Genomic DNA, 26,538 nt, shown 5'->3' with positions numbered 1-26,538 from the left:
CCGTAGCGCTGTTCCGTCGGTCTTGCCTGCATTCTCCGAGGCGCAAGAACAACTGCAAGTCGAAGACGGGGCGGTGAGTGCGGCATTTGGTTTCCACGAAGGGAAAGCTACAAATGTGCAAATATGTACAGCCATGATATACAGTTGCCGTCGTAGTAGTACGCGACGACGCCGGCAGCGCGAGCCCTCAGCAGCAGGTCACGTTCATCAGTGCTTAAACCGCAGAAGTCGAACCTAACATCGCGAGCCAATGTATCGTTGTCAGGGTCGTCCATTGCAACGAGCGTCAAAGTTGGCGTCATAAAATAAAGAACCAGCTTATCGTCGCACGCTTTCCTTTCCGCTAGCCACCATAGTTCCGCTTTCGCGCTGCTGTCGACTCTGTTTCTGGCCGCGCGTTTGCGTTTTGCGCAGAAAAGCCGTAGCGCCGTCTGCGGGCGCCGTTTTGCTCACCGACGGCTCAACGTCACTATGATACCATGACGTCACCACTCCTCGATCGGAAGGCGGGCGACTTGAACTGCGCTAGAGGTACGCGGACGCTTCAGAAAGCATTTTCTCTTAAAATAAGTCTCTTCGCACGAAACAAGCGTTTCGAGGTTTCTGGGATGGTTTTTCAACAGTCCACGTTGACCTAATGTTAACCGTTAGTGTCCCTTTAACGAACCCCAGGTGGCCAAAAATTAATCCGGAGTCCCCCACTGCGTCGTGCCTCATAATCAGATCGTGGTTTTGGCACGTAAAACCCCGTAATTAATATGCTTTAAATGTGCCTGAATGAGTTGGATCACCCGAGGTTTTTCAAGGCCCATGCAAAATTTGATAAAAGTGCGCTTTTAGATTCCATCGCCATCGCGATGCGGCCGCCGCCGCTAGGAATCTAATCCGCGACTTTGTAACCTTGTGCTCACCAGCAGAACGGCCGTAGTCACTCCGGCAACGGAGCTGGGGCACATAACGCATGGTTACGTTTCCTTACTCCATGCAATGTGCAAAAGTTTGCAGAAACACACTTGTCCGCACTAGTCTTTTGTTCCTCTTCAACGAAACGCTGCTGAAAGTGCTGCCATGGTGCGGCTAGCCCACGGAGCGAGGGCGAGCGTCACCGGCCCCATTGAGAGCAGACGACAAGTGCGAAACCAGTGAAACAACATGACGTAGCGTCACAAAAGCGGCGTTGCAGCGCAATAAGCTACCCACTAAAGTATAATTATCAAATCAAATTTAATAAATGTATTAACCTTTAGATGGTTAGTGTTGCGTTAATTTTTTGCTTTTGGTTATTTCAAAAAACAAAAGTTGAAAAACTCGAGTTTGTTTTACGCACTAGAGGACGCCACGCAAGCAACAAACATGGCTGCCTCCACCAGGCCCCGTACACTCTCAAGTTCAACTAATGGCCACAGAGGGCGAAAAAATCGACCGCGCGTCGCTGCTAACAAAGCCGACCTAGTAGCATCACCTCGGGATTCGTTCGTTAGTTCCAACATTTCCCGGTAGAGGCGTCGTAATAAGCGCAATTTTATCTTACAAACTTTCTCTTACAATTACCGAAGCATTTTCTTTTACATAAAAACAGGGCAAAATTATCATTGCTAATTAGATATTGTACTCTTTGTTAGTAAGTTTATTGTTTCTTCGCCATTATGAACGCAAATAGCGTTCAGCATCATCGATCTTTCACGTGACCTCTGGCCTGGATTTAAAATTTTTACCGGTATTTCCGAGTGCACGGCGGCACGGATTCATTCGTTCGTACACTCAAGACTGGTTGCTTCTTTGTTTCTAAAACTAGTTTCTTGCGCTTCTATGTAACTTGGGGTGAAGTTACGTGTTTGCAAGCGGACATGTAAGCCCGGCAGTTGGTTTTCGGTCGTGAGCCATTCGGAACAGGTCTGCATCGAAACGGGAGCTGGATTTTGCTGCGGCTGACAACGGCAATAACGGTGAGTCGTTTAACACCGCTGCTTCAATCGTTATATAATATCTGTCTCATTACCTTCCAGGCGGGCACAAGTTAACGAACTAGATCCTGCATTACATATGGGCAGTGAGGATCTCAGTTGCTGTTTCCTAAATAAACCTTTACTTGCGAGGCTGTCGTTTGGTTTACACACACAACCAGGAAAGAAAGAGCGATATCGGAACGCGCGTCTCATTTTTCATGTTATTGTAGCCGTGGTTGTAGGTGACTGAGTAGCCTTATCAATATACAGATTAAACTTTTTTTCGAGTCGGCCGGCAACGTCTTTCGTCCACAAAACCGAATAATCCTTTGGTAAAATGAAGTGAAAGTACAGAATTTAATGTATTAAGCAGTTGCAAGCATGATACCCATATTTCGTACTTGTTGGTTCCAAATGTTCTTGCTGTTCAGATTGGTTTACCGTAGGGCATTTATTTTTGCAGTAGTGAAGCGGTGCATCACGTTCGTGGAGAAAAATAATGCATCAGTTCTAATAGCTTCATGACTTTCATGCATTTGCTTGAGTAACTAGCAGTGTGATCACTTCTAGAGCATAAATGAACCCACAAATGTTCTCATTTGTGATCTTAATAGTACTTGCGCTGTTGACATGCATTGTAGTTAGGCAGACATCAATTTTATGGGCAATAGCAATATTTATTTAACATGCTGCTTAAGCACCCTAGAATAGACAGTGTACATTTGCATGTGTTCTGTAGTCGCAAATCATTACAACATATATGTCACACCTTTTTTCATTTCATATTGCAAAACTTTGCTTTTTCAATTTCTGATTCAGTCAAAATTTCTGTTCCAGACATGCAGTAATGACGACGGCACCAGTATAAAGCAACACACTCCACGCACTAAACAGAAGCTGCTGCCTGCTACGACAAGGTCATTGTGTGGACATTGGCTACTACTACAAGGTAAACAACATATGGTTCAGAAATAAATATGTTTGATCTATGCTGTATTGGCTTGCCGTTTGCAGCAGATATGAATGTTTGTTCATATATATGGTTCAGTATAATTGGTTCGAACATATAAAACCCACATAAATTTGGCTAATCTGTGCTATATCTCACGTGTCACCGTTTTGCCCCAACAGAGTCTATGCCAAGCACATCTTGGTCATCACAGGAGCTCCTATCTGCACCAACAGGAAGGGGCTGGAGCCGAATTTGCAAGGCTTTTACACCAAGAACAAAGAAGAACATGCACAAGAATATGGATGAGATATCAAGTCTGCAAAGGACTGTGTTAAGACTGCAAAGAGCTTCAGCCACCATTCCACCAGCACGGACATTTGGCTGAGTCATCCAAGTAACTCAAAAAGGACTTTCTAGAAATTCTTCGTCTTCAGATGCACCTGCAACATCTGACCAAGCACGGACGACGCTGGCCAAAAGATTGAGTTTCATCAGTTCGTCCTTAATCAGCTTCCAAGCCATGTTAATTCCGTTTGTGCGAAGTGTAATTTTTCTTCTATAAATGCAAGCTTTCTCATTGCCCATTTTTGTTAGAGGTTATTCATCCTCATCCAAATATAAAGGTCAACCTTTATATTTGGATATTTCGCTGATACTTAATACCAGTCACTGTCTAGCAGCCTAACATATCTGTAGCAGTATCTTCTAGTGTATGTTGTCATGCGCAATTACTCTCCTGAAATAGCTGATGCAGCATCGGCATGCGTCTTGCATTAACCTATGCACATGTGCTATGCACCATTTTACTTTTCTTGGTGTTTTTAGCCTTCAATGCTTGCAGAGCAGAGTGGCTTCTCTCTTGAATGCAAGCTTTCTCATTTTCCATATTCCTAGTCTCGTTGATGATTGCTCCTCTTCCTTGATAGCCTGGGTCTTTGTGCAAGCTACAGTGAAGTGATTGATTGCAGAATCTGGTTTTGCTGCCACACTTGGTTGTGGTAACTGTGTTACAGATGTGGGGGCCTGGTCAGTTGCATTGGTAAGCAGTCCCTCGAGGTAAGCATTTGCTCCTGCAGTCCGCAAAGCGACATAGACTCCCAGTATACACACACCGTAACTGGTGCGCCCCGTTCGTTCTGGCCTGCTGCAGCCATGGGCAAATTGTGCTTGTGGCCTACCTCGGCCATGATTTGCTCAAAACGGAGACCAGCATATGTGCTTACATGGTTCGAAGTGTATGAAGTTGATAGCCGTATGGGTGGAAAGGCCCGCAAGAATGGCTGCCGAAGGTGATGCCCACAAAAGCGACTTGTCCACATTGCGACAAAGTGGGACACAAAGTGTGAGCCACACATAGCGGCCCCCGAAAGAAAATAAATGTGCAGGTTGGAAAGGAGTTAACGCTAAAATGCCGGGTAGTCCATGTCGCTGTGTTGGTTGCGGCAGCAGATGCCTGCGTCACCTGATTGCTTCGCAATGGAAGTTGCTCATCTTCAACGGCAACTGTTGGTTCAAACAGGTGCAAGGCTCTGTCCAATCTGTTTGTACCGCAGGTTGTCGCTCGTTACCAGACCACCACATGTGACAAAGGCAAGCATTATGCCTGTAAGATGGTTCGTAGCCAATGTATAATGTATTGTCAACCTCAAGCGGTGACTGATTGCCGTTTAATTTTGCTGTTATGTCACTTGGTTACGGTCGCAGTTTTATGTTTTTCGAATATTGCTGCCTGGTCGGTTGCACTGGGAAGCAGCCTCTCGAAGTAAGAATTTGGTCCTGCAGTCTGCACAGCGACATAGACTCCCAATTTACGCACACCGTGATTCGTGCTCCCCGTTCACCCTTTCCTGCTGCAGCCATGGGCAAATTGTGCCTCTGGCCTTTCTCGGCCGCGATTAGGCATGAACGGAGACCAGCATAAGTGCTTACATGGTCGGACGTGTATGAAGTTGGGTGGAAAGGCCCGCAAAAGTGGCCGATGAAGGTGATGCCCACGAAAGCGACTTGTCCATATTGAGACAATGTGGGACACCAAGTGTGAGCCACACATTAGCGGCCTCCAAAAGAAAAGAAACATGCAGGCTGGAAAGGAGTCAATGCTAAAATGATGGGTAGTCCATGTCGCTGTGTAGGCTGCGGCAGCAGATGCCTGCGTCACCCGACTGCTTTGCACTGCAAGTTGCTCATCTTTAACAGCGACTGTCGCCGCAAACAGGTGGGACACTCTGTCCAATCTGTTTCTGCTGCTGGTTGTTGCTCGTTAGTAGACCACCACGTGCGACGAAGTCGGGCACTACGCCTGTAGGTAGGCAGCTCAATGTACCCTAAGAGACCCGTGTATGTGAATGCTCACTGTTGCCATATGGTTCGTCACCAATGTATGATGTATTGTCTGAACCTCATGCGGTGACTGATTGCTGTTTAATTTTGCTGTTATGTCACTTGGTTATGGTCGCAGTGTTATGTTTTTCGAATATTGCGGCCTGGTCGGTTGAACTGGGAAGCAGCCTCTCGAAGTAAGAATTTGATCCTGCAGTCTGCACAGCGACATAGACTCCCAATTTACGCACACCGTGATTCGTGCTCCCCATTCACCCTTTCCTGCTGCAGCCATGGGCAAATTGTGCCTCTGGCCTTTCTCGGCCGCGATTAGGCATGAACGGAGACCAGCATAAGTGCTTACATGGTTGGACCTGTATGAAGTTGGGTGGAAAGGCCCGCAAAAGTGGCTGATGAAGGTGATGCCCACGAAAGCGACTTGTCCATGTTGAGACAATGTGGGACACCAAGTGTGAGCCACACATTAGCGGCCTCCAAAAGAAAGAAACATGCAGGCTGGAAAGGTGTCAATGGTAAAATGATGGGTAGTCCATGTCACTGTGTAGGCTGCGGCAGCAGATGCCTGCGTCACCCGACTGCTTTGCACTGCAAATTGCTCATCTTTAACAGCGACTGTCGCCGCAAACAGGTGGGACACTCTGTCCAATCTGTTTCTGCTGCTGGTTGTTGCTCGTTAGTAGACCACCACGTGCGACGAAGTCGGGCACTACGCCTGTAGGTAGGCAGCTCAATGTACCCTAAGAGACCCGTGTATGTGAATGCTCACTGTTGCCATATAGTTCGTCGCCAATGTATAACGTATTGTCTGAACCTCATGCGGTGACTGATTGCTGTTTAATTTTGCTGTTATGTCACTTGGTTATGGTCGCACTGTTATGTTTTTAGAATATTGCGGCCTGGTCGGTTGCACTGGGAAGCAGTTTCTCGAAGTAAGCATTCGCTCCTGCAGCCTGCACAGCGACATAGACTCCCAATTTTCATGCACCGTGATTCGTGCTCCCCGTTCGCGCTTTCCTGCTGCAGCAATGGGCATATTGTGCCTCTGGCCTTTCTCGGCCGCGATTAGGCATGAACGGAGACCAGCATACGTGCTTACATAGTCCGATGCGTATGAAGTTGATAGCTACATGGGTGGAAAGGCCCGCAAAAGTAGCTGATGGAGGCGATGCCCACGAAAGCGACTTGTCCATAGCGAGACAATGTGAGACACCAAGTGTGAGCCACACATTAGCGGCCCCCGAAAGAAAAGAAACGTGCAGGTTGGAAAGGAGTGAACGGCTAAAATCTGGGGTAGCCCATGTCGCTGTGTAGGCTGCGGCAGCAGATGCCTGCGTCTCCCGATTGCTTCGCAATGCAATTTGGGCATTTTTAACGGCGACTGTCGCTGCAAATAAGTGGCACACTCTGTCCAATATGTTTCCGCTGCTGGTTCTTGCTCGTTAACCTGACCACCACGTGCGACGACGACGGTGAGCCGTTTACGAGCTCGCGTCAATGATTCCAGCGTATCTCGACATGCAAGTTTTATTTCTGCTATTGCACGAGGATGTACACTGCTTGTCTTCTGCCAATAAAGTCGCGCGTTCTGTTCACTCACTTGTGGCTTGTTTGTATGGGCGTCAGTAGAGGCTCTTGGCAATTAGAACGCACCAGCTAAGCGGCAGCGAAGGCATTGAGGCATGCCGCATAGCCTGCAGGGCAAGCACGGCACGTACCAGCGTACGCGACCGGCAAAAAACGGCCATATTGAATTTTGCGCTAAAAAAAAAAGTTTGCACTTCCGCTTCCGGATTGAGCAACGTCATCTGGCGTCCCCGAAAGTTAGTTCCATGCGCTGCCGCTGCTTATTTTCGAACCACTGCCAAAGGTACAGTTTCCCTTCTCTAAAGTTGTTCTTTATTCTATGCCTCCACTCGAAAACCAAAACGGCGTGCAGTTCCGCGTGTGCTTTCCCGTTAGTGGTTCATTAGCCTGTTTTTGTGCTCTCAAATAGCCTCCACTGAGCTGAGGGACCATGGCTAGGCGGAAGAGAGGCAAGAATAGTCGGAGTGCGGCCAGCAAGGTCAATAATGGCTCCTATACCGAAGATGCATACATTTCCGATGCTGTCGAACATCCGTCACGAAGTGAAGATACGTTAGCAGACTGTAAGACGATGGATGACTCGGTCGGCAAAACTGACCTAAACAGTGTCGTCGAAGACGAGAGAAATTCGGACGCACCTGAGCAACCGCGAATCGTTCAACAAACCGTGGCGAACCGCAAGCGTGCGGATCTGTCGGCCAGCGAAATCAAGAAAAACGCCGCGCTGATCGTCCAAGACAGAAAGAACGTCAACCTCCTCCTCGACGTCGTCGACTGCCTGTCTTCCGAATCTGAGGACGTCGTGGTCGCTGCCGCCCAGGCGGCCAACAAGGTGTTCTGTCACTTCCTCAAGACGAGCGCGGCCCTGTACGAGAGCGAAGCCGCAAAACCCGCCGAATCGCAAAACGCGCTCGAAAAGTTCAACGCTTGGCTTCGGCAGCGGTACGCCGACGCGTGGCGTAGCGTCGTCGCGACGATTTCGGGCGCCTCGTCCTCCGGCCGCGTGCAGAGCCTCGCGCTCCAGGTCGCCATGAAGTGGATCGAGGTGGAGACGCTGCACAAGAAGCAGGGAGAGCACCACGTCCCCAGCGCCAAAGTAGCAGCCGTCGTCGAAGCGCTGCTGGACCCCGAGCGCGACATGAAAAGCGTCATCTCCAAGTTCAACCAGTTCCTCGACCTGGCCGACGTCAAGACGTACGCGCTCCGCGCGCTGGGCAAAGTGGCTCGGACCTGGAGGAGGATCGACGCGCAGACGGCTACGAAACAAGATGGCGATGAGGACAAGGCGACGTCGAAAGAGGAAGAAGAGGAGGAGGTGAAAGAGTCGCAGTCGACGAAGAAGCCGGAAATGACCGATCGATACCTGTCGAACCTCTACCACCTTCTCCTGGGTTTCGACATGACTGCGGAACCGCACAAGCCGGGAGAGCCCGTTCCCGTTTTGGGAGGCGAGAGCACGAACTACATCGTCAACCGCGAACAAGAGGTCAAGCGCCTGTCGGCGGTGTGGATCACTTTCTTGCGACAGAAGCTTCCCGTGAAGCTGTACCGCGAGCTGCTCATCCTGCTCCCCGAGAAAGTGGTGCCGTACATGCACAACCCTCTCCTGGTCACCGACTTCTTCATCGAGTCGTACAACCGGGGCGGCTCCTACAGTCTGCTGGCCCTTAATGGTCTCTTCCTACTCATCCACCGGTACCACCTGGACTACCCCAACTTCTACGAGAAGCTGTACGCCCTGCTGGAGCCGAGCGTCTTCTACGAGAAGTACCGGGCCCGGTTCTTCTTCCTCACTGATCTGTTCTTGTCGTCGTCCCACCTTCCAGCATACCTTGTAGCCTCGTTTGCCAAGAAGCTGGCCCGCATGGCTCTAGCAGCGCCCCCTTACGCCCTTCTTTATGTCATCCCGTTCATCGGCAACCTCCTGATAAGGCATCGCAGTCTAGTCACCATGATCAACGACTCCTCGGACCGCGACGCTTCTATAGACCCGTATGAAGCGGAACAGACAGACCCAAGCAAGTCGCAGGCTGTGGACAGCTCCCTCTGGGAGCTGAAGACGCTGCAGAGTCATTGGTACCCCACTGTGGCTAAGAAGGCAAAGTTCATCGACGACAACCTGCCACGAATGGAGTGGGACTTCTCCGAACGACTCGAGGAGGGATATGCTGAAATGATGAAGCGCGCCAAGTCTGCTAAGCACAAGGAGGCACCGACAAACTTCCACAAGGTTGAAGGACTCTTGAAGCAAAAGGAAGAGCTTCTGAGTGAGTTGTGGACTTTGGAGTGAGAACAATCCTCAGGCTTTCATGAACTTGGCATGAGGAAGACCATTCCATTGTGCGTAGATGACAATGTTGGCACAGTGTGTGTCCAAAATCTGTCCTCGCATGTGTCCTTGAAGAGTGGTGGTGCCTATGGGCCATCGCTGTGCCTTTTCATCCTGTGAAACCATGGATGTCTCGGGACATTTTGTCATGTAACATTATTTGGAGATCTGGAATGTTTCACTGTTCCTGCAACTCAAATACACCTGCACATCAGGAGGTCTGCTGTACCTACTCAGCTACAAAGTGCTTGCATTAAACATTACAGAAAAAATTGCCAAATTACAAAATTTCTTGTGCTAGAAATACCCTCAAGCTGCGTTAGAAATTACTCAAGTGGAAGTGATGTTTGTAAAAATCCTGCAAACATTATCAGTAGGCTACAAGGAACTGTAACCTGCTCAGTCATTCTGACACATTGAATTTAGTATGGATAGTTACTGAAATAATGCAACTGTGTGCTCATCTAAGGTTATTGCATATCAGCGCAGCAACACAAGTAAATTTCCTTGCTATGCAATGACATTAGCTGATCATTTTTTTTAGTGCTTAAGTGGCACTACGAAGGTGTGGCAAGATGAAACCTGCAAGAGCATGTTCTTTGGTCATTATTGTTCACTTATTCTCAAAACAAACTTTGCTTTGTGTCTTGCACATTTGGGGTGAAGTTGAAGTTTTGCTCAATGACCAAGTCAAACATGAAAAAGTAGAGAGATTTCAAAGCCTGTACGGGTCCTCGCTGAAAATTTTGTCAAACCCTTGATCCAACCTTTATAGTGCCTTGAGACCACCAGTTGAAGAGGCCATAAGCGTGTGACTTATGGCATCTTTGAGAGCAACGCTATAGCTAATTAGTGGAACTTATGCACAATATAGATATTCTCCTAATTTCGGATATGATTTTAGTTTCTAAATATCTTATTCGCCAATTTTTCTGTGCTCCCTGGAAGTAGGAAAAGTAGGGTCTCTTGTACAAGTTTTGAGCTTCATACCAGCCATGGGAAAATAGCCTGTGCTGCTCCTCATAGACAAATAATTGCGAATAAGTTCAAAAAGTATTTCTTTTACTTTACCATTTAAAAAATACATTGTAATCTCATTTATATTTATTAAGGACACTGGTGATTAGTTTCCTAAAACACATATGACCAGAATTGCTGCAGATTACAATAACGCCTGCATACTTTCATTCTACACATCCTTGTACAAACAAAGTTCCCCTACTAGCTGTTCATGATGTCATAGATTCGGACAGCACCTGCTCCAGGCTAAGTGATGCTTTGTCGACAAACAAAAAAGTTCAACATTTCAATAATAAGTTCAACATTGCACTCAACCTAAGGGGTTCTGAGAAATTTGCACGCACAGAAATGAAAGACATAATGCAGATGTACCAGTGCTTTGGTTTGCCCATAAAATTCAGAGGAACTGTCACGATCAACCCGGGCTCGTGAACGACGGGGGGGGCTGCGTTTTCCCCACTAAGAAGCAATGTTTCCTCGCCACATAAATGAAAACAGTTGTGATAGAATACTTCACGATTCTAAACTGTTTTAGCGCTGCTCTTTAGTATCCCTTTAAAGAATTACCTCTAAAAACTTAGCAAAAATGCAAGCAAGCTTCGGAGCACCCTGAATAATTTACTGAGCTGCTTATTGCTACAAACCAGTTTCGGTTGCGGTACACGGGAAGTGGATGTGTCACAACCATATGTCAGCACACTCACTCGCAAGTACGCCGACTTAACTCACTCCAAACTCATTTCGCAAGCCTGAGTGAGTGCTAGTGACCTTGAGTGGACGCGAAACACGTAGGAGTGAGTACCGATTGGCGCGGCTTCAAACGAAAGTCACTGACTTTCATGGAAGCTTGAGTGAACGTTATGTAGCAATGGGGGGGACTGTCAGTGGGCATGGCGGAATTTTTCCTTGGCAAAAATTTCCAGGGTCGCACATCGCATTCAGAGTGGAACGCACCAGCTCCCACGATACATACAAGCCGCGTGGACTCCGGGGCACAAGTCCTTACATGGCAATCAACAGGCACACGCCTACATCCGAGCGCACCCACACTAGGAACCGCAAGAGGGTTATGCCGAACAATTCCACGCCGAGCGCATACCATTAACCTACTTGCACACCCTACAACACTATTGCCTTTCACGAAGAACACTACTGCCGCCTCGTAATGCTCCAACACGAGAGGAAACCGTAATGTGGCGGAAACTCCAAAGAAACATAACCACACTTGAGTCTCTACCATGCCATACACTCCGTGCTGTATTCCTATAAATGCCCGCACTGCGATTAATGCGCGGCACTTTACCACATGGTATCAGCTTACGCAAGCACGCGAGACCTCACCGCATGGCAATGGGAGGCCGTGCGGTGAGGTCACTGCACTGTCCAGCTCCAACTCAACGAACCAGCTCAACCTGGTCAACCAAGCAGGAAGGGCAGTAACTCTGTAGTAAAACTGTAGTAACTCTGCAGTATCTCAGTAACTCTGCAGTATCTCTGTAGTAAAAAAAAGAGGAGGGGGGAATAACCACGTGATTTCGAATGCTGGCACAGTAGCCATCTAAGAATTAAAACTATGCGGCAGTGCCGAGTTCATCCAAGTCGCTTTGAAAACTGGTTCATTGCCATTGATGAGCTGTGCTCGTCCAAAGCCAAATTAACCAGGATCACGTTGACGAGCTAACCTCCTCCAAAACATTTACGGTGTTAAAGTGCTACTTGAGCTACTTGCTCATAATGTCAGACAAGTGGTTGTCTTAAAACTGCCTTCTTTCATGTACACGCTATGTGCCATGTTTTCAGTACTGCTCTGCAGTACAAACTCTGAAGTTTCTCTTGTGTGCATTCTGCTTTGTTTCGTGTAAATTTGGCACCAGTAAATCATGTTCCCCAATACCTGCAACTCACTGACCCATGCTTCTTTCTGTCTGATACTCTTGCTGAATCCTGAAAACTGTATGTTTGTGAAAAGTAGTTTGCGCAACTCAACTAGCAAGTACTACCATAGACAAACGTGAGATACGAAAAAGTTGAAACTAGCTACAATGTGACCCGCCGTGGTTGCTCAGTGGCTATGGTGTTGGGCTGCTGAGCACGAGGTCGCGGGATCGAATCCTGGCCACGGCGGCCGCATTTCGATGGGGGCGAAATGCGAAAACACCCGTGTGCTTAGATTTAGGTGCACGTTAAAGAACCCCAGGTGGTCAAAATTTCCGGAGTCCTCCACTACGGCGTGCCTCATAATCAGAAAGTGGTTTTGGCACGTAAAACCCCAAATATAATAAAAATAATAATAATAGCTACAATGTGTTCGTGTATGCTTGTATGCTCAACCCGGTGCCTACACTGACTTTGGCCCAAACTGGATGCACGGCTGTCCAAACTCCTACATTCAATTTTTCTATTTGTATCTAGTCAACTAGGACAACACCACAGGAAACAAGACCCGTTAGCAAAAAAAAAGAAGAGATCTTCTTATAAGCACAATACAATTTGTAAAGTATGAACCAGCTAGCTTAGCAACGCGAATCATGAAGTCACCAACCCCAAGATAAATTTTGTATACATTTCCATTCAAATTTTATTTGTCCACAACTGCATGTTGTTTTATGGTGTTCTTGTAGAAATCTGGAGCTACAGTCTACAAAAGTTTCTTCAACAGGAATGACAGCAAGCACATGTATATGCCTAAACTTCATCGTTCTGACTTCAAGTTATCTTGTGCGTTCCTATTGGCCATTTTCGCGGAGCAGTTTGTTCAAGTGCAACGAGATGGCACTTTCGGCAGTGGGCCGCATGTCACCTCAGCAACAGCACACAAAAACAAAACCATTACCACTAATGCACTGTGCTCCAATCATGCTGGATTGAAGACGTGTGCAGTAATTGGCTGCAAAAATAGTAACTGGCATATTAAGGAAGGAAATGAATCTGTGTAGCCAGGTTCATGGACTGTTGCTGCAACAGTCCATACGTGTTACCGAATTTTCGAGATGTACGGCTTTCTTCGAGGATACAGAAATTTGCTCATTTGCCATCGTTGTATCGCTAACCTTCAAAGAAAGTGCTTCAGTGTTGGAACGTCGGCAAGAGTGAGTACCGCTCATTTAACCATGACAAAGGAAGGAGCGCCACTTCCTGTCATAGCAGGTTTCGTGCACAGTAGAGACTTTCTAATATCTACACAAATGTGCCCCAACTGGCACGAAATTTTATGCCTACTCTATCCCCAATGTGTCAATAAGTGAATGGGCGTACATTTGAATATATGCGCACCATAAACGCACAGTAAATGACTGTCTATAGCAATAGCTCATGGCGGCCACATATAGATGGGGGCAAAATGCGAAAACGCCCATGTACTTGTGTTTAGGTGCACGTTAAGGAACCCCAGGTGGTCCAAATTTCTGGAGTACCCCATTACAGCGTGCCTCATAATCAGATCGTGGGGTTGGCACGTAAAACCCCATAACTTTTTACACCAATAGCGCACGAATGGTTGAAGCTGAATGTTTCGTGACGGTCAACAAGAGTGAGTGAATTACTAGCGACAATACATCTTTGCTACAAGGTATTACAATGTACAAAATGGCTACGTTTCAAGCCTTCCACGCAGCAAGAACAATTCTCTCGGAGCTGAGCGCACCCAAGAGTGATTAGGCAGCAATTATCAGACAGTGATCGCACCAAGGAAATTTACTGAGTCGGAAATGTGACAAGCCGCTGCATCAAAATATTTGCCAAATAAAGAACAAAGAGCAAAGCACACTAATCCTGATTCAATTCATGAGCAGAAAGTTTAGATAGCTTGGTATACATATTTACCCTCGCTTTTAAAACGAGCACCATATACGCTGCTTGCGCCATTTGGACATAGCTTAATAAGCCTCCAAGTGCTTTTGCATGTTCTCTGAAGTTGTGGCCAAAGCTTCATGTCGTCCACCCAGTCACTGTCTACAATATCTCCGAAAACAGGTTTGCTAAGCCGCACCAGCACCATACACACCCAATGTACACACGGAGGCAGTTGAGGCAAACAATGGACGCATTACCAAGTGATCAAGCATGGCAACGCCCACGGGATCACCGCAAAAAGGGTCAATATTAAGCTTGTTACACTAGCTCATTTCTCATTACAAGATCATCTTATGACAATAACTAGAGTCACTTAGCCTCTAATTTCTACCATCTGGCAGGACTTTACAAACAAGAACAGTTATTTAGAACATAAAAAGAAAATCGGCAGGCATGGTGAGAGACTTGCCAAACATCAGCTACATCTTCGCGACACACATGGCTAAAAGTGCTGAATTTCATTTGTGCCAGAAATAATGCACAAAGGATGTCTATCATCAACGTAAAATATTTAACTGCTCTAAAGGCCCGGCCACATGATGCTCATTGTACGCATCTGTGAGGCTGTACATGCCTGCTCTACACATCTCACGAGGGGAGACATGCGGGCAGCACGAATATCGGGCCATGCCAAATATGAATGCATGCGCCTAAAGTGTCAAGCAGTGCACCGACGTCACGTGGCCAGCACGTAAACTACCGGCACGGGTGCTGAAACAAGTCAGTTTTGGTTTTGAGGACCTGCGCATACAAACAATGTGTGATGCTCAATTTGGAAACAATGTAGTACCTCTAATATTAATAAATAGAAAAAAAAGTGGAAAAATGAACTTTAGAATAACGTTTTCTCAACCACGAACGATTCTGCTGACGGTGATCTAGCAGCATTGTGCAATGTGCAGTGAAGCATGCATGATGGCTGAGTTATCGCACTCTAGTAATGAAACTCTGCAGTGTCAGGAAAAAACAAAAGATTCCAACTAAGCCTCCTATAGGGCAAGCCAGTCACTTTATCCCCTTCATGTGCTGTCTCCTTGCACGCCAAGATAGTGCGTCAAAAGCAAAAGCAATGATGAAAATAATATTTAAGTGTTATCGCAAACATCTTGAAGCGCTTCCTATTGGACCTGTACTGTAAGTTTGAGTACTATATGTGGGTGTTTCAGTAAAATGAGTTGAAAGGTCTTGGTGTTTGCTCTCAGTGTCAGTACATCATCATGGGACAGGTTCACTTCTTTCGTTTTTTTTTAACAATTTTACATCAGGCGTACACTACTTCAAGTAGCTGGACCGGTACTTTCCAGGTGTGCTAGACATGAAATAGTTGATGTTCTTACACCTGACATTTCTTTCAAAAGTTCCCGCATGGAGTCCACATTCTGTAAACTTGACAAAACCCACTGAAGAATGAAAGTTTCATGTGTTGTGCAGCAGGATGCCTTTCATGACTCTAAAAATGCAGAATATGTGGCGAACTTTCAAAGGCCAGAATTAAATAGTGCCTGAAGGGGTTGTTCAAAGGTAGCCTATGTAGAAGATGACAAACCAACAGAAATTAAATACCTTTATTTTCCTAAGTTTGGTCGAGTGATAAAAGCCGCGGAACTCAAGTTGAAAAAATTTTCTGACTGACGTCAACAGGGCCTGTTCAAGGCCAAGAATTGTGTAATGATGGCAGTGATGATGGCAGTGATGATGGCAGCAAAAGATGACTCGGAATGGAAAGAAGGGTCATGTAGTCTGGTGCTGTAAGCTTCAGACACGTCTGCTTCGCTTCTGGCTTGGCACGGCTTGGTTCGTGGACACCCAGCCCTCCTGTGGCTGGGCCACAAGACGGTACAGGTTTTGTGTCTCGGCTTCCAACTGTTCTTTGAAGTCGCGCCGCATTCTCTCGAGTACCTGGGATGAGATAAATGGAAAAGCTGTAAGAAAACTAGCTGCACCCAATAGTTTTGCAACGACTGCATCTTTTCCATACTGATGACAAGCTAAGGAAACATGGTTGACAGAAACAGCAGATAAGTACAGCAAGTGAACGGTGGGTAATTAAAGCAAAAAAGAAACTGCCAGACTCCAACGAACCCTCTGGCTATGAACTTGTTTACTGTGGTAGCAGAGGACTCTCACAGCGTACATTGCTATATTGTCAAGAACAACTTCTCTGCAATGCAGACATTCTCGTCTGCTACAGTACTGCCTGCTGTGGCTTCCAAGGTATGTGCACAATCGCCACCACCCTTAGAGTCTGCATGGAACACAAGTACTCGCACAAAGTGCCAGGGCTGTGAGGTAGCACAGTGGTTAGCACACCCAGCTACCAAGTGCACACTGCCGCAGAGCCAATCATCCAATCGTTGCCAATCATCATTGGCAGTGGCTGGCAAGGATCCACTTTTCTTCAATGTATGCTGAAAAAATTATCAGGCTTCACGTGCCAAAATCACAACCTGGTTATGAAGCACGCTATAGCAGACTAATTGGACCCCCTGGGGTTCCTTCAAATGCACCCAAATCCAAGTACAGGAGCATGTTTACATTTTTTCCCCATCAAAATGCGGCCAGCACTGAACCCACGACCTCAAGCCCAGGAGCACAACGCCATAGGCACAGGGTTAACACAGCAGGTCTTCGCATGATGAGGGTGAAGCTCAAGATGAGAAGGTGGCCTGACGAGAACTGCACAATGAAAAGGATGCATGGGCGGAAATGGCAAGCAGTTTCAAGCTTATAATGGTTGCCGCAGCAGAAAACGCCTCAAAACAACTTTGAACACATGTGACCAGCACTAAAGCATGACAGATGTAGCCAAATGCTCCACAGACACCTCTCTCTTTCTTTCCCGTCTTGTTTCAGCACCAGTCACTTGAATCCTAAATGAGATATCCAATTAAGCTGCAGCTGTATCTTATTATACGGCTGCCCATTAAAGCCCATCAAACAGAGACAACCACTTTTGCAACAAAATCCTTGGGACCTTCAAAATCTTTTGTTCCAAGGACAATTCACTGTAAAGATCAAGCACCATAACCAGGGCTTAAAGTCAGGGGGACTCGAAGGGGGAGGGGATGGCAGGCCCCCCAGCCCACAAGGAAAGTTTAATGGAGGGCCCAGCCATACCTTACACAGTGATCAGTAACATATGCACACGTACACACCCCTCTCCCGCCTACACACAAATACACATACGAGCATCCCATGTATAGCGTGGGAGACCCCCCCTCGAGCAAAGAGAAACTTTATGCACTCACTGCAACACCTCGCAATAAAGCTGTTGCACATTAACAGCAAAATAAAACTTTAATTCAACAGTGAAATATGTCACTAATTTACTTCTACACATTTCATCTGGCAAAACCTACAACTGCAGCCAACCTCATGACACAGAGGGTCATGTGCTATAGGTTTTGGTTCCAGTTTCAGTAGCAAGGCAGCTTCTATGCTTCTTTGACGCAGGTTTGACGAAACTTTCCACTAATATGGCATTTTGGAGCACAATGGCGCAAAGGTCTGCTCTTGGAACAACCTTCACTAGCTGTTCCACCACAGCAGTCTATAAGCACATTCAACACAAGAAAACCTTTATTTAACATGAATTAAGGTGAGACTAAGTGAATTAAGTCACTAATTTCTGAGCACAAACTTTGTCTGATGGAATTTGCTACTACAACCAACTTTATTGCATCAAAGTTCACAGCATCCTCTGCAGCAAAATGCAGGAGCTTCGCAAAGTAAAGCGGTAGGTTGGCGAATGCTGCTATCGCCTCTCTTGCCATCAAAATACTACACTTGGTTTGTTTACAGGATCTTTACCAATGTTGCCTTTGGACACATTCGCATTGTCTCTGCCATAGACGGCTTTGGAGATGTTGTCGGTCGTCAATTACGACTTCTTCACGTCATCTTCAACTGCATCGTATTCGTTGGCCTCCGCACCCGCGGATGCATCACAACAAGCAGCACACGAGTTTGGGAATTCCTGGAGCAGTGCAGCAGGGCTAGTTCTGTCATCGGTGCGTTCATCAAGTGTGTTGCCAGTGCTGCCGTTAGTACTAGTGCAGAACGTGCCTTGGTGATTTCTGCAGAGGGCAGCGGCAGCACAACCACATGTCGTTCGTTGTAAAGCAACAAATCAGCCATCGGGGACGCCTAAATTCCTTGAAGGTAAATTTGTTGTAGTGGTCTTCAGTGTAGAGGCATCAGGAAACTGAGCTGATGCATAACAGTATGCTCCGACGGAGAGAGTATTTGTGATGCACAGTCACTGCAGTTGGCCTCCCCCCAGCATTCATCGGTAGTGCAACAAGCTTTCACTGCCATGCGATCTGAGTATTGCATTTGAATCGCTGAGCATCGTACACATAAAACAAATATTGCATACTATAACGATGGTATTTTTGTGTTGGATGCAACCTCCTTTATGACAATGTTTGAACTATGAGTCCTTCGCAATTAGCCCCAAATCAACACACTACCAAACTTCAGTACACGCTGTCCAAGCAACAGTCCCCGATGCCAACCTTTCAGGCAAGGCGTTCCGTCAGTCTTACTCACCCTGCTCTGAGCTGCGGCTCGCTGCTTCATCTCCACCTTCTCCTTGGCCAGCGACTCCGTGAGCAGAGAGAGCTGCGTCTGGTAGCTATGGTGTGCGTGACATTACAGGTCAAGGAGGCACTCAATACATCGGCAACATCCTGTGGAGACCCCCAACAATATGCACATCTAATGAATACTTTAATTAATCCTACATAGGATTATAAAGGACAGTCACCGATCTTTGTTCTTGTTGCCCACACAGAACTTCCAGCAGGTTGATCCTGCAGGTGCAAACTCAGTGACAACTTTCACTGCCAATGAAGGGACATGTATTACTGTATTACTGTATCACTGCACATGTACTACTGCGCCAAGAACGCCGGAAGAGTTTTAAAGCGCTTTGAATTTCTTGAAACAGATACTGAGTCAGTGCAGCTTCCACAAGCAACGGTTTTGCATTTGCCCAAATGCAAAAAAAAAGAAGCAGAACAAGTAATATTTACCACTGAGTAGTGTGATTTGTCTTATTTTGTTCCTGTAAATGAGATGTTTATGTTTTCTCTTCCCCAGCTCAAGCTAACACGGACAGAACATGGGATTTCTTTTTAAGAGTTGTCTTACTTGTACGCGTTTTCTCTCCGTAGCTTTCCCTTCAATACCATGGAAAGTCGTCTGCAAGTATAGTTCACCGTACCTCTTCTCGTAAGTTTCAGTGCAACAGTAATATTGGATAGCTTGACAAGAGAATGAGCATTCGGGATAGGCAGTCGACCTTTAAAATCTGTGCAAGCATGCGTTTATCTAAGCCAATTGCTCAAAGGGAACCGGCACTATGAGGATGAGATTGGGTAGGAAATATGGGTTGGAGCACATATGGCAGGCCTGCCCAGGAAATGACCAGTGCCTTACTGCTGTCCTTGAAAAGTGTACAAACATTGCATTCCACCGGTGCCAACAGATGGGGCAGAAAACTCGGGGAGGTTTAACAAAGGAGCATTTGAAGAAGTTAAGGGCCGTGCCACGAACGATGGAACGAAAAATGTTAGGCATGACATTAGGAGACAGGAAGACTACACAGCAAAAAGTGGTAGCCAATATTCCAGTGGACACTAAGAGGAAGAAATGAAGCTGGACAGGCCATGTAATGCCTGAGGTTAGATAAATGCTGGTTCATTAGATTCGCAGAGTGGGTGCCAAGGGAAGGGAAGCGCAGTTGAGGAAGGCAGAGAGCTATGTGGTGTGATGAAATGAGGAAATCTGCAGGAACAACTTAGAATCACTCAGCACAAGACAAGGGTTGATGATCATCAAGTTTTAATGCAACGTACTGTGAACGACATCGTGTGGATATCGCCAATGATGCCCACACCTGATAAGCATTCTTAATTCAATAGAATTTCACAAGACAGCCCTCACTGGCCATATTCACGCAAAGCTCCCTATGAGCCAGTCCCAAAGGAAGTTTAATCAAAGGCATGGCTGAGGCTGATTCCGATACTGGTGCACAAAGTGTTTCCTCGAAGGGTTTTAATGCAACAGAGACACGAAGAAAAACAAAGTCTGGCATTTAATTGTGTACCATGCCCGTCAAACTGCAGTTGCCAAGCTGCTTTACACATTCAGCTGCCCAATATTTGCAGATTTCTAGGGAAAAAATATATATATATATATATATATATATATATATATATATATATATATAGAGAGAGAGAGAGAATGAATAAACTAACAAGCAAGCAAACACTTCACTGCACCAAGGATACAAGTTTTCGAGTGAAGCCAGGTAGACTTGGTGCCTGTCCTGCTCCCGGACCTGTCGCTCACGCACGGTGGCTTGGATGTCAACAAGGTCCTGTTTCCGTGCACGGATGCTCTCCTTGAACGTTTCTTGCAGCATCTACGAAACAGACAAGAAACAAAACAGGTGGGCAAGACAAAGCATCCGCTTTTATTAATGCTCTCCCAAAGTGCTCATCCTTGGTAAGTCAACACAAATGTCAACCAAAGTGCAGCACTGCAATCCATAATTGAAAGTTTATTACTCCCCGCAAAACACAGGAGGGGAAGAGACCTCAGAGCAAAAAGTTACAGATGCACTGAAGTCTCCTTAAGTGCACTGAATGCAAAAGCAGTATGACTCTGCAGTGCAAAACTTTTCATTCGGTCATGTGCTTGAATTGGGCATAGTCAATTTTCTGGGTGGGCTGCCCAAATTTTGGGGATGGACCAGCTCAATTTTGGGAGTGGACCAGGTCAGTAATGAACGTGGCTCAACTCAATTTTAGAATTGGGCAAGGTCTGCTTAGGAGGTGGGCCACCACAATTTCGGGAGTGGGTCAATTCAATTTTGGGAGTGGGCTGGGTGGTTTTTAATGTGGGTCAACTCAATTTTCAAATTGGGCAAAGGCAACTTTAGGGATGGGCCGCCGAAGTTTCAGGGGTGGGCCAGGTCTGTTTTGAACGTGATGCAACTCAATTTTCAAATTGGGCAAAGCAATTTTTTCGGTTGTGGGCCATGGCGTCTCTCCGACGCCGTGGCTGTTCACCATGGGATTTCGCAGTGCGAGCCGCAGCAGGTCCAGCGCCGGGAACGTGACGGCATCACTTGGTCACATGGATTTTGGTATCATCGGAAGTTTACGCCGGACGGACACCTGATTTTCTTCTTCATGAGGCATACATAATGCTTTCACATGAAAATGCTACAAAGCGTAAGCTTGAGAAGTGTTTGAGGACACTACTGAGGCTTCTACATGGTGACAGGTTTTGCGCACAGTCTAGGTGACAACATGCAATGACACAGAAGCATGAAATGTCTCTTTACACGTTATTGTTCCCTAGTTTATGCGCAATGCCTGCCGTCACAGAATACAGATACAAACTCTCTCAAACCAGTATACCCTATTTAGTCCTGCAAACACACATACATAGCAGTTGAGGGAGCAGGGCGTACTGTCTGGAGGCCATGCAACAGCTTTCAGCTCTGATCAGTTACTTTCTTGGAGTTCGAAAGTGGTTGCTTAAATTTTTTTGCAAGGGGCTCCTGAAGGACTCTAACGCAGACAGAAAAAAACTGTCAGAAGGCAAAAAGAGGACAGTGGTGTTGACTGCAGATGGATCTAGTCCAGCAAAGGCGTGCTAGCACTTGCATGACTGCCAACCCGCAAACATTAAGATTAATAAAAGTCCTGCAGGTACTACACCAAGATAACAGAAGAGGAATAGCACACATTTTTTTTTTGTAGTTTGCCCCTTTAATGGTCACTGCCATACATGTAAAATGACGGAAACAAATCGTATGCGCTCACAACATTGTTTATCTATGTACATATTCAACAATAAACTGCATAAAACTGCACACTTTAAAAAAAGTTTTGTCGCCTTATTGTCACATAAAGAAATTTCAGCTTTCTTTTTTTTTTTCTCAAAGTAGGTCACTGAAGAATTTCTATCTGCCATTAAAAAATGTGGCTCCTGGATGATGCATTTCTTGAAAAGAACATAACCCTCAAAGGGTTAACTGATGTGGGGCTGTGCGCAATGTCATAGAAATAAATGTGACGTAAGCATGTTGCAAATTGCTAAAGCTGCCAAAAGTGATAAACAAGGGGAAGAGAGAGAGCAACGGCAGGATGCCTACATTTAACGAGTGGTCCAACTGCATTAACTGTTTCCCTACTGTGTCCATTCAGCATTATCAGCCAGCTGACTATGCTTTCGAGCTCCATTTTCAAGACCTTCCGTGGCCCTCCCGATCCCATTGCGCCATCTAGCTTGTCGTATAAAAACTACAGTTTCGTTTTCGATACAGTTAGCTTTCTTTTCGCATGATGGCGATTTCCGAACACGCTTGAGAGACGTCGGAGTTTATCGAAAGTGCGAAGCCCTGCAAACAATGTGCACGCTCAGAGAAATTGCGAATCTTGCGCTTTTGCAGTGTCTGCAGTTGACTGGTTTTTTTTTTTTCAACGGCCTGAGCAGCAGCGAGTCAGAGGATGCTGCCATTTTATTTTGAATGAATTCAAAGCGCAATGACGTTGCACTGCAAGTTTGGGCTCTCCCACCATTTCAAGTTATTTAACATCGGCCAGTTAAATGAGCACTTACCAGAATTTCAAAAAATGCCAAGTCAATGAAACCATGCAAAAAATAACATTTACTGTAAGACCTGCAATGTTCCACTGTGCTTTACATTAAGGAACCACTTTGCAACATGGCACGCACAACTACAGGGCTTTCAGCAAATTTTTTGTAGCGAGAGTACTGTTCATGACGAAAATTTTGATTTCTTCACAGATACTGGCAATTGGATGGTGAAACATTTTGTGTATTTCACAATCTTTATAGCATTTTTTCTCTTTTCACGTACAAGCGTATTTTAAATTTTAGTCAACAATATTGTTTTTGGCAATTAATATATTATGTTACTGCATAGAACTCGTAAATAAAATTTCTATGCCTGGAAAGAACATTCTGCTTTCCATTCCTGTATTGCACACAATTTCGAGTTGAATAGTTCCTTCAGAAAAAAAAGAAATCTAGCCTAACGTTGAACAAGAGGTCATTTTCTCCACGGTAGGGAAACAGTTAAGCAAGTGACACAGATTATCAATTGGTGGTGTGAAGAAAACTGATGCAAAACAGGGGTAACTGGAAATCACTGGGCATGCAGAATGTTGTAAAAAACTTACTACAGGGAACTCTAGCAGTGCAATCGTCCAGCTACCATGGGAATAACAGCTGACATGCATGCATTTGCCTAACATTTGTGTTTATGGCATCGGAAGCTCTCGTGGAATTGCGCATTATACATTATCTTCCTTAATTTTCAAGCAAACACATTTTCCTAAATGTACGAAGGCAACGAGTTTCTGCGTGCATGTGTAATCCTTCCAAATTCTTGCTTTTGTAACACATATTGTTCAATGTGGACAACCTGAAAATTCGCAAAGTGGTTTGAAGTCAGTAGGATGAACTTTACACAAATCCAAGCACAGTAAAATATACATTTTGGGAAAAGCAACAAGAAAAATGTACTAACCGGGAAAACATACTATCCGAAGTAACTAAAAGAATTTGACAGACTCAACTATTGTTGACATCTATGTAATGCAAAGCGGCAAAAGACACCGACACACATGGAGCCAGTGGTGCTCCGACAGCCCGAGACACATTTTGTTGTTTACCTATTGCATGGTGTTTTGAGAGGGCGACAGGACACCGATCCAAAATCGAGCTGATGGGCAATGTCGGATACCGCCGAAGCGGAACTTGATGGCCACATCACCCAGCCTACAGCAGGAAACGGCAGCGCATTTGGATTATCGCCTACTGAAAGCGTGTAGCACGTAGCCAATGGCACTATGCACCACGCGCTGTAAAACAAACCAATGAAGATGCGTATCGCAACAGGTTCGGCGGCGATAGTTGTGAATGTGGTGCGCGACATCCCGGGTGGAGATTTGCTGGTACCGGAATAAGAAACTGTGCACGCCGTCATGTTCACAAGAGATGGGAGGCTATACACTGCTCTAAATCGCACGCGCCTCGCGCCTTTCCTTGTTCACATGGGATCTAGTGGCTGGAAAACATATATGATTGCAGTCTGCAGCAGAGAAGGGCAGCGCGTTTCAGTTATCACCTATTAAAAGTGTGCACTATACTTCTGATGGCATCATGCGCTGAGAAACAGATAGGTGAAGATGCTTATCGCAATAGAATTGGCGGTGATGGCTGTGAATGCTGCATGCGACGATCCCGGAGAAGATTTGCTGGTAACAAAATGAGAAACTGATTGCACGCCAGCGTTTTCACATGAGACGGGCGGGCGAATATTTTGAGGTGAAGCTGCCGTGGTGGGCAGCTATATACTGTTCTCGATCGCGCACGCCTCACGCAATGTCTTGTTTACATGGGATCTAGCAGACAGAAAACATATCATACGATCGCAGTTTGGTGAGGTACTGAACGTTGGTACCGAAAAATTGTGTTTTCCGGCAACGTATGAACCGGTTAATAATGAGCGTAACTTTATTGGGTCATTTTCTTCTTTTTTGATCGCTAACGTTGGCGCCAGGTAAACGTACGTATCAGGAAGGTACCAACGAGGTTCTACTGTACTAACCATAATGCTTGCAACTCCCATAGCTGCTGGCACACATTTCCCTCTAGCGATTTTTATTGGAAACTCCAAGACTGACAGAGGCATTTTTTTCCCGCAGTAGATGTAAGTAGGTCGAAGATGATGACGACCGGAACCTAGCCCTGGTTACCTCTCATTAAGAAAAAAAGAACTAGGAGGGAGCATGATGTCAGGCAGCTAACCTCGGGAAGCCAGCTTCCTCTGATGCCCCTTTCGAGGCCTACCAGCATCTTGGCTTTTAAGAAGTAGGCCCCCAAGGTTGCCGGACCTTTCAAGGCATTGTTTGGTTCGTACCAACTTCCAGTGACGCCCTCGTCCCGATCTGGATCTGGCCTTGCCACCCGCTCTCCAGTCAACTCTCTCCCATACTCTCCCTGCACTCGGCAGCCAGAAATTTCTGCTTGCCTATCACAAGGTCAGGGCCTATTTCCCATGAGCCTGTCATTTATGCTTCTCGTGACAAGGGTTCCACATTGTCACGTGACATTTTTTCTTCCTTCCCCTGTGGCATCCCGACCCACAAGCAGCAGGCTGACTAACCTGCTGCTGCCGGTGCTTGTAGGAGAGCCGCCGCGAGCGCATGATCCGGTTGCGCTCATCGTGGTGCCGCTTGAGCCGTGCCGCCTGCTGCCGCCGGTCGTTCTCCAGGGCATCGATGGCCTGGTGCAGTTGTCTCTGTGCGTCTAGCTCATTCTGAAAAATAAAAAATGTTGCGATGTGTAGAAAGTGTGCATTTATTTGACCCAGGGTAGGTCATCAAGGTAAAGTAATTTCTTTCGACTGATTGCACTGACTGTCAGACTGCCTGAAGGGAAAAAAAAATAAAGGAAGGATCATAGCTGATTTGGGCAGTGCAGCAAAACAAGGAAAATGAAAAAGGTAACTTACAGGACAGGCGCTGTCCTCGCAAATGAAATTGTAAAATTTATTTTTATGAAGTGCTTTAGTAAAATGAAGACCAGTAAAAGAAAGACAGGGGAGGAGGCATGTGACTAAAGTGGGGCATGCAGCTCACTGAAATGCAACGTCGCACAGCTCAGGCATCAGCAGATCCACTTCGGTCCCAAAACTTGTCCTGGACAAGTGTCGCACCTTCCGATAGTCATAACAGTGATGTTCTGTGTTCTGTATAGTTAAAAGTTACGAAGAACACCCTGCCTTCGAAGAGGGAAAACTAATGCCAATGCATTACTGTCACATTAATCATACCAATAGTCCTCATTCTGCTTCTGCAGACAGCTGCTGAATGCAACGCCAGTCCTGCTAGCATTACCTACTTACCTTACAACTGAAAACCAACATTGAGCTTTATTATAGTTTAAGAGTGAGAGTGCTGAAACAGCTTTTGGAGCAATTTTCGAAGCATTGAAGTCTTGTATTTGGACTACAGAAGGGCAACGGATTGGGCGAGTTGGTGTTCCATGGTAAGAATAAAATTCAAACAGCGCTAGACGACAGGACCAGAAAGAGGAGGAGAAAAACACAGCACTGTGTTTGTCTCCTCCTCCTTCTGGTCCTGTCATGTAGCGCTGTTTGAATTTTATTGTTTTTGGAGCACACTACGTAAAATTAATTTGGAGTGGGTTAAGGGTGGGGAAAAAAAGTCATTTTCAGAGCTTCAAATTTCACACTGCAACTCTCACACTAGTCCTTCTTTTTTGTATTAATTCCTGCAGTGCAGCAGACTTCCATTAATTCGACTGGAGTTAATTTGATTTTTTGGTTAATTAGATCACGGGCGAAGGTTCCCGCTAGCACCCATGCATTTCTATAGGCCCAAATTTTCGTTATCTCTATCGTAACATTGGCATTCATTGGGTAATACGAACTAGACTTGTCA

At 46.0% G+C, this 26,538-nt stretch overlaps 2 protein-coding genes and 1 long non-coding RNA gene across 4 annotated transcripts in view; 2 read left to right on the top strand and 1 right to left on the bottom strand.

The window, feature by feature from the left end:
- Positions 1-1,740: 1,740 nt before the first annotated feature.
- LOC139048474 (uncharacterized) lies at positions 1,741-3,424 on the top strand. The gene is made up of 3 exons (XR_011507724.1): positions 1,741-1,946; positions 2,784-2,895; positions 3,078-3,424. It is a non-coding gene; the product is annotated as an uncharacterized lncRNA (long non-coding RNA).
- Positions 3,425-7,103: 3,679 nt separating this feature from the next.
- On the top strand, positions 7,104-12,079 carry LOC135898656 (nucleolar complex protein 4 homolog B). Its single transcript, XM_065427730.2, has one exon. The coding sequence runs from the start codon at positions 7,253-7,255 to the stop codon at positions 9,110-9,112; it is 1,860 nt and encodes a 619-aa protein (XP_065283802.1). The 5' UTR covers positions 7,104-7,252; the 3' UTR covers positions 9,113-12,079.
- A 3,493-nt stretch (positions 12,080-15,572) lies between these two features.
- LOC135898658 (trichohyalin-like) overlaps positions 15,573-26,538 on the bottom strand; it is a 33,477-nt gene continuing 22,511 nt past the window's right edge. For both annotated transcript variants that reach the window (XM_065427732.2, XM_065427731.2), the window contains exons 8-11: positions 25,239-25,391; positions 20,320-20,453; positions 18,575-18,659; positions 15,573-15,922 (exon numbers count right to left, since the gene is read on the bottom strand). In XM_065427732.2, coding sequence (XP_065283804.1) covers positions 15,779-15,922; positions 18,575-18,659; positions 20,320-20,453; positions 25,239-25,391 — 516 coding nt within the window. In that variant the 3' untranslated portion in view covers positions 15,573-15,778. The remainder of the gene's footprint in view (positions 15,923-18,574; positions 18,660-20,319; positions 20,454-25,238; positions 25,392-26,538) is intronic.

This window comes from Dermacentor albipictus, chromosome 8 (assembly GCF_038994185.2).
Source record: "Dermacentor albipictus isolate Rhodes 1998 colony chromosome 8, USDA_Dalb.pri_finalv2, whole genome shotgun sequence".
Classification (NCBI taxonomy): Eukaryota; Metazoa; Arthropoda; class Arachnida; order Ixodida; family Ixodidae; genus Dermacentor; species Dermacentor albipictus.
Note: the sequence above shows the minus strand (reverse complement) of the source record. Positions and strands in the feature narration are given on the sequence as shown.

Bases quoted from the DNA above. Each gene is read 5' to 3' on its own strand.
- LOC135898656 (XM_065427730.2), top strand. From the start codon at position 7,253: ATGGCTAGGCGGAAGAGAGGCAAGAATAGTCGGAGTGCGGCCAGCAAG.